The sequence below is a fragment of the Peromyscus leucopus genome, chromosome 7, assembly GCF_004664715.2.
Source record: "Peromyscus leucopus breed LL Stock chromosome 7, UCI_PerLeu_2.1, whole genome shotgun sequence".
NCBI classification, from domain to species: domain Eukaryota; kingdom Metazoa; phylum Chordata; class Mammalia; order Rodentia; family Cricetidae; genus Peromyscus; species Peromyscus leucopus.
The window spans coordinates 109,137,854-109,145,301 of NC_051069.1; the positions used below are offsets into that span (position 1 = coordinate 109,137,854).

Consider the following 7,448-nt stretch of genomic DNA (forward strand, 5'->3'; position numbering starts at 1 on the left):
ACACACACACACACACACACGAGGACCTGAATTTGATCCCCAGAATCCATGTTAGAAAAAGTCAGGCATGGCAGTGTGCCTGTGACCCCAGTTCTGGGGAAGCAGGGCCAGAAGGGTCCCTTGGCTTGCTGGCAGTAATGGCCAGGCCCAAATCGAGCCCATTGTAGTCCCAGGGGCCCATTGTGAGAACCCTGTCTTATAAAAAGTAAGGTAGACAGCTCCTCAGGAACACCAGAGGTTGACCTCTGGCCTCTATACACACACACAGCTGTGCACATGCATACCTGTCTCTCCAAAAATTAATTAAAAAAAAATAAGAACAATCTATCCATCCAGCCCCAGGATAGGAACACAACCTGACAGCGGCTGGGGACGGAGCTGGTAGGATACAGTATTTAGCACAGACAGGGAGTCTCATCTTGTCATAAAACACAGAGCCATGTTTAAAAGTGTATGTGTGTGTGCGTGCGTGTGTGTGTGTGTGTGTGTGTGTGTGTGTGTGTGTGTGTGTGTTTACCTGAGTGCAGGTGCTGGAGCACGAAGTCACAGGCTGTTGGAGTCCCCGGATGCGGGTCCTGGAACTGAACTTGCGTCCCCTGCAATAGCAGTCTGCACTCTACCGCTTACCCACTTCTCCACCGCCCCTCCCCATATACCATCTGAGGCAAGAAAGGAGAAAAATGAATTCAGGGAAATAGCACTAATGGAGGTCGTTAAAGCAGGACATTAGAAGGCCAAATCATCAACATGTCACAAGGCTTAGCCTGGGGTATGGCTCAGTCGGTAGAATGTTATCTAACATACATTGTACCTGGGTAGAACCCTAGCTTCCTCAGTACCCCACAAAACCAGGCTTGGTTGTACACCCCTATAGCCCCAGCACGCGGGTGCCAGATGAGGCGTTCAAGGTCATCCCAGCTACAAAGTGTGTTTGAGGTCAGCCTGGGAAGCTAAAATTACCAGTTCAGTTATGAAGACAAACATGGTCAGATATTTAAAACTCAACAATCCAGGCTGCTTCTCTGGCTATTGCTTGGGGTCACTGTAGCAAGAGCAAAGGGGGTGGTTTGGAAAGGGTTCTGACGTGTGCTGAAGGTCTGTAACATCCTGTGCTAGCCAGGCCTGGTGTCAAACACCTACAGCCCAGTACTGGGGAGGTGGGAGCATGGGGAGTGGGAGTTCAAGGTCATCTCTGCTACACAGTAACTTCAGGAACAGCCTGTATCGCATGCTAATATACAAATTAAAAGTTTAAAAAATAGGGCTGGAGAGATGGCCCAGTGGTTAAGAGCACTGACTGCTCTTCCAGAGGGCCCAGGTTCAATTTCCCAGCACCCACATGGCAGCTCACAGCTGTCTGTAACTCCAAGATCTGACACCCTCACACAGACACACATGCAAGCAAAACACCAATGCACATAAAATAAAAATAAATAAAGTTGTTAAAAAATAATATACAAATTGCAAGTTTAAAAAATTTTTTAATATCAAGCAAAGGGCCAGTGAAATGGCTCGGTGGATAGAGGCACTTGCCTCCAGGCCTAACTAAGTTGATCCCATTCTAGGATACACATGGCAGGAAGAAAGAATCCATGATCTTTACATGCATGCTGTGGCATGCATACATCCACATGATGACACACACACACACAAAGTAAAAGTATAATATGAATAAATAACAAGCAAATACTATCCACAGAAGAGACCAGTGCTGTCATTTAATATCTAGCTAAACAATTTTGAAGAAGAGCATCATTTGAGATTAAGAGTACAGATGATAAATTTGGTTCACTATAAAGATTGTAAACTCAAAATATGGAGATGCCTAAAAAAACAGCCTCAAAATGTGACAGTCAAAAAGCAGGTAGAAGACCAGATGTGGTGGTGTTTACCTTAATCCCAGCACTTGGGAGGCAGACAGGTGGGTCTCTGTGAGTTCAAGGCCAGCCTGGTCTACAGAGTGAGTTCCAGGCTGGAAGGAGTCACCTAATGAGACCCTGTTTTTAAAAAGAGGCAGGCAGAGGAAGCGGAGGGGAGGGGAGGGGAAGGAAGAGAAAATGTACCTACCAGAAGAAATGAACACAGTGGGCTTCTCATTTGGGGGACATGCTGTTCCTAGGAATCAATCTTGGGTTGAGTAAAGACCTTCTAACCCTTTCCGTCCTCAACCACAAACAGGCCTGTCTCCCTTCGGGACGGGCATGCTCTGGGCTTGTAGGGAACTCAGTTTTCTGATTGTCTGCAGTACTGAAGGGGGAACCCAAATTCCTTGTGGCTGTGGTGCAGTATCAGAACATGGGCAAACCCTTGACCTTCTTAGACCATAGTTCTCTTCAGAGTGTCCCATGGGGCTGACAGCAGTGTGGGCTGGAACCAGCCTGCAGCTCTGCCTGAGAACTGAGCCATTGCTCTCCTCAACAGGTGGGGAACAGCAGCATTGCCTGGTCCCTAGGCTACATGCTCAGCTTGACCAACCAGATCCCAGCTGGAAGTACGCTGATCCGCCTACCCATACAGCCACCGGTTTTTATGGGAGTCCTGGCCTTCTTCACGGCCATCGCCTTGCTCTGCCTGGCATTTCTTTTGTATCTGTGTTCAGCATTCAGGACAAAGGGCCGCTCTGAGAATGCCTTCGACCAAGCAGTGGATTCTGATTGAGCCTTCCAAGCAGCAACTGGAGCCTGAGGCTGCCTGTAACCCACCAGAGTGACACCAGGCAGTGTAAGCAAAGTGGCTGCCACCTGGACCTGCTCCATGGTTAAATGCCAAGGTCATGTGCCTCTCAGCTACTGGTTCCTGCCAGAGCACCTCCTAGGAGCCCCTCAACTACTCAGTGAGAGTTGCCCTGGCAACCCCTCCCACCTGACTGTTGGTCCACTGGGAATCAAGGAGACACAAGCAGTCAAGTTCAGGGTCCTCACTCCAGAGGAAGTTGAAAATATAATAATTTAATGTGGACGAACTGACCACAGGGCTCAGTTTCCAGTTTCTCTCCCTCACTATTCTTCCTAGCAAGGCACCCATGAAGGCTCTGACTGGGACATCTCACCCATGCTGTCCTATAGATCCTTTCTAAGACCTTCTTGTCCGTTAGTTTCGAGTCCAGCCCCAGCTCAAGCCACTGATACTTTCTTTTAGCAATCTCATAAGCATTAAGCTCCCTAACTGGTAGGATGTATCATTTGGTGGGGAAGATGATAGTGTAGAGTCTCATGTAGCCCAAGCTAGCCTCCAACTCACTATGTAGCCAAGGATGACCTTGAACTTCTGATCTCCTCCTGAACGCTGCAGTTATGGATATGAGTCACTACACTCAGTTTATGGGGTGCTGGGGCTAGAACCCAGGGCTCCATACATGCTAGGCAAGTGTTCTACTAACTGAGCTGGATCCCCAGCCTCAGAAGACTCTGGAGCTCAGGACACATGGAAGTCCCTACCATGGTAGCTGTTCTCCTCGTGGAATTCCCACTTGGGACTCTGGTCATGAGACTGCTACTTGGTGTGCATCCTCCTCCTCATGTAATTGTCACACCGCTGTGCCCTCTTCTAAATCACACCCAGTCGACTGCACTGGGGCGGATCTCACTGACCGGGCAGGCCCTTGTCCAGGGCTGCCTGTCCACTATCATCATGGCGTGTGTTTCCCCACCACCCTCACATGTATACTCAATCCTGTCCTAAGACATCCCAGTCTGGAATTTCTGACCAATTACTTACCCCAGTTACAGTTCTCCCTGAGCAGCCACTACACATCTTGATTTGGGGGGAAGGAAAAGGCAGTCTTGGGAATATTCACCTCCAAAGTGGGATAAGAAAGGGCTTTGAGCAAGTCCAGTTGCTACACGCTACAAATCAATGCTGTTTCGTATGGCTGGCTGTGGACACCATATGGAATAAACTCTTATTTTTATTTTACAATGTGTATTTGTTAAATATAGATGCCCTTTCTCTAAGGAGATAGGGTGGTATTTTTAAAAAGAAGAAAGAGTCTCACTGTGTAGCTCTGTCTCTGCCTCCTCGGTGCTGGGACTCTAGGTTTTATTTTTTTATTGACTAACTTGAGTTCTGGGTACTGAACACAGCTCTTCAAGCTTGCATGTCTTTTACTGACTGACTGGCCGTCTCCCCAGCCCTTGTTTTGGTTTTGAGACAGGGTCTTGATGCATAAATGAGAAATAAAAATAGGGGCTGGAGAGATGGCTCATTGGTTAAGAGCACTGGCTGCTCTTCTAGTGGACCTGGGTTCAGTTCCCCACACCAATATGGCAGCTCACAACTGTCTATGTCTCTAGTCCCACAGGGTCTGGTTCCCTCTTCTAGCTCCTCCTGCACTGAATGCATGTGGCACACAGCCAGACATGCAAACCAAATGCCATATACATAGAAGTTAATAAATAAAAAAAACTTTTTTTAGAAGATTTATTATGTAAATAGTGTTCTGCCTGAAGGCCAGAAGAGGGCACCAGATCCCATTATAGATGGTTGTGACCCATCATGTGGTTACTGGGAATTGAACTCAGGACCTCTGGAAGAGCAGTCAGTGCTCTTAACCTCTGAGCCATCCCTCCAGCCCATTAAAAAAAAAAACAACTTTTAAATAAAAGTAAAATAAATCTTAAAAAAGAAATGTCAGGCTGAAGAGATGTCTCAGAGGTTAAGAGCACTGGCTGTTCTCCCAGAGGTCCTGAGTTCAATGCCCAGCAACCATATGGCTGCTCACAACCATCTGTAATGAGATCTGGTGCCCTCTTCTGACATGTAGGCATACATGCAGGCAGAACACTGCATAATAAATCTTTTGAAAAAAGAATGTCAAATATTTTGATTTTACTTGCCAATCTCTGACTTCTAGAAGCCTCCCAGCTTATTAATTTAAAAACAAATACGTGTCTAATAAAACAAGAACATTCTCTGTGCTTACTTCAAAAAGCACTGAGTGTTCAGGATCATGGTTAAACAGCAAGTTCTTAGTTGTGTAGGTAAGAAAGCCAGCTGAGTGTCTCTCCTCTTGCCAAAGACAATATGTCTGTTTCTTACACCTGTGAGTGAGCTCTTTCGGATAAACCTCACTCAGCTGTGTTCCACACTCGTTATATACACCACAGATATCTCAACCCTGCTGTGTCTATGCACTGATAAAGCCACACCTGTCCCATACGCATACACTGTCCCAGCTCTCCCAACTCTCATGGCCCCTACATCTGTGCTCCTCATACAGATACCCAGACCCTATGCCATAGCCCCAAATGTCTAACACACACACACACACACACACACACACACACACATACACACACACACACACACACATACTCTACCACCATTGCTCACACTGAAGTGTAGATGTAACCAACCGTCTTATTAAATAAGAAACACAGAACCAATGTAAAAGAGAAAGCCAAGAGGTCAGAGCTCAGAGCTAAAATCTCACCCTTCCTCCTGCGGTGCTCCTAGCTCTCCGAAAGAGAGCTACTTCCTGTGTGTGTCTTTATATAGTCTTTCTCTGCCTTCTCATTGGCTGTAAACCCAAACACGTGACTGCCTCATCACTGCCTGTATATACAGCCCCCCAGGTCTTAAAGGCGTGTGTCTCCAATGCTGGCTGTATCCTTGAACACACAGAGATCTACCTAGCTCTTCTACCAAGTGCTGGGATTAAAGGTGTGTGCCACCACCGCCACACTTGCTATGGCTCTAATAACTCTGACCCCCGGGCAACTTTATTTATTAATATACAATCAAAATCACATTTCAGTACAATTAGAATACCACCACACTGAGGTACAGTTTTTCACACATTCACACCTGATCTCCAACTGAGACCTGTGCACATTAGTACAGGCCAGCCTGTTGCTCCCGCCTCAGCCTCTGGAGTAGCTGGGATTGCAAGTGTGCACCACCACACTCAGCGTGTAAACAGCTTTGAAACTTCACAGTGGAAAAGAGGTTAGAGGCTGATCTAGCCAACACCACACAGCCAGAGAGGGGCAGAACTGACTGAGCCAGCCTGCGGTGTGTGTAGCTGGCTGGGCCTTGGAGCCCAGGGATTTATCAGTCTCACACCCAACCCCCAGCACTGGGATCACAAGTCTATCATGCCTGGCTCGCTCTCTTTCTCTCTCTCTCTCTCTCTCTCTCTCTCTCTCTCTCTCTCTCTCTCTCTCTCTCTCTCTCTCTCTCTCGGGTTCCAGGAGTTGAACTCAGGTCCTCATGCTCATGTGGCAAGCACATTCCCAACTAAGTCACCTCCCCAGCCCGTGTTCTGGTTTTGAGAAAGTTGCCATGCAGCCCTGCTGGTACTTGCTGTACATCCAGCCCAGTCTCAAACTCGTGGCACTGTCTACCCCAGCCTCTGCACGCTGGGATGACAGCGTGCACCCACCGCCACACACAGCTCATACACAATATGTTTGCTTTGTAAAAAGAGAACTTGAGATTTCACTTAAAGCTTTCTTCCAAAATTTTTATGCTCTAATAATAAAAATCAAGGAACTATAAAGGGCCACTTGTGTTTTTTTGTTTTTTTTTTTTTTTAATAAATATGAAGTCTTTTTTTTTTTTTTTTAATTTATTTATTATGTATACAGTGTTCTGTCTGCATGTGTCCCTGCAGGCCAGAAGAGGGCACCAGATCTCATTACAGGTGGTTGTGAGCCACCATGTAGTTGCTGAGACTTGAACTCAAGACCTTTGGAAGAGCAGTTGGTGCTCTTAACCACTGAGCCATCTCTCCAGCCCCATAAATAAATAAATCTTAAAAAATAAATAAATAAATAAAAAAGAACAACACATGAGAGCCAGGTGGTGGTGGTGGTGGTGGTGGTGGTGGTGGCGGCAGCAGCGGCGGCACACGATTTTAATCCCAGGCAGAACTCTGTGAGTTTGAGGCCAGCCTGGTCTACAGAGCAAGATCCAGGACAGGCACCGGAACTACACAGAGAAACCCTGTCTGGAAAAACAAAACAGACAAACAAACAAACAAACAAAAAAAAACCACACACTCATGTTTTCTTACTGATCGACTGTGACTGGCTTTAAATTCGTTAATTTTGGCAGTGTTTGAGGTTTGAACCCAGGTTCTCACGTATCTCTCTTACCACTGAGTCACATTCCTAATCTGCCTACTGCTTGTTTCCAGCTTCATCCCTCAACCCTCCTGCAGGAAAGCTTCCCAGGACCCAGTTCTCCTAACAACCCAGGTTCCGTATGCTCTGTCTACACCAGACTACAGGGTCACAACAGCCACTGTGAGCAGATAACAGAACTCAAAACAGGCTTCGGAGGAACACTCATTGGAGCTAGCCCAGTCAAGCCCCGTCAGTCTTCCGGAGCACCTCTCTGACCCCCACCCTCTCCCTGCCCTCTGGGTATGACACACAGGCCAGGCCCAGGATGGAGAGGGCCTTGTGCATGCGTTGCAGGGTGGCGAGGATTCTCAGTCACTCTTG

General features: G+C 47.2%; 1 protein-coding gene across 2 annotated transcripts in view; it reads left to right on the top strand.

Moving 5' to 3' along the window:
* Entpd3 (ectonucleoside triphosphate diphosphohydrolase 3) overlaps positions 1 to 3,915 on the top strand; it is a 28,949-nt gene extending 25,034 nt beyond the window's left edge. Inside the window, exon 11 of one of the 2 annotated variants that reach the window (XM_028854712.2) lies at positions 2,422 to 3,915. In XM_028854712.2, coding sequence (XP_028710545.1) covers positions 2,422 to 2,658 — 237 coding nt within the window. In that variant the 3' untranslated portion in view covers positions 2,659 to 3,915. The remainder of the gene's footprint in view (positions 1 to 2,421) is intronic. The other variant, XM_028854713.2, reaches the window with a different exon arrangement.
* Positions 3,916 to 7,448: the final 3,533 nt, after the last annotated feature.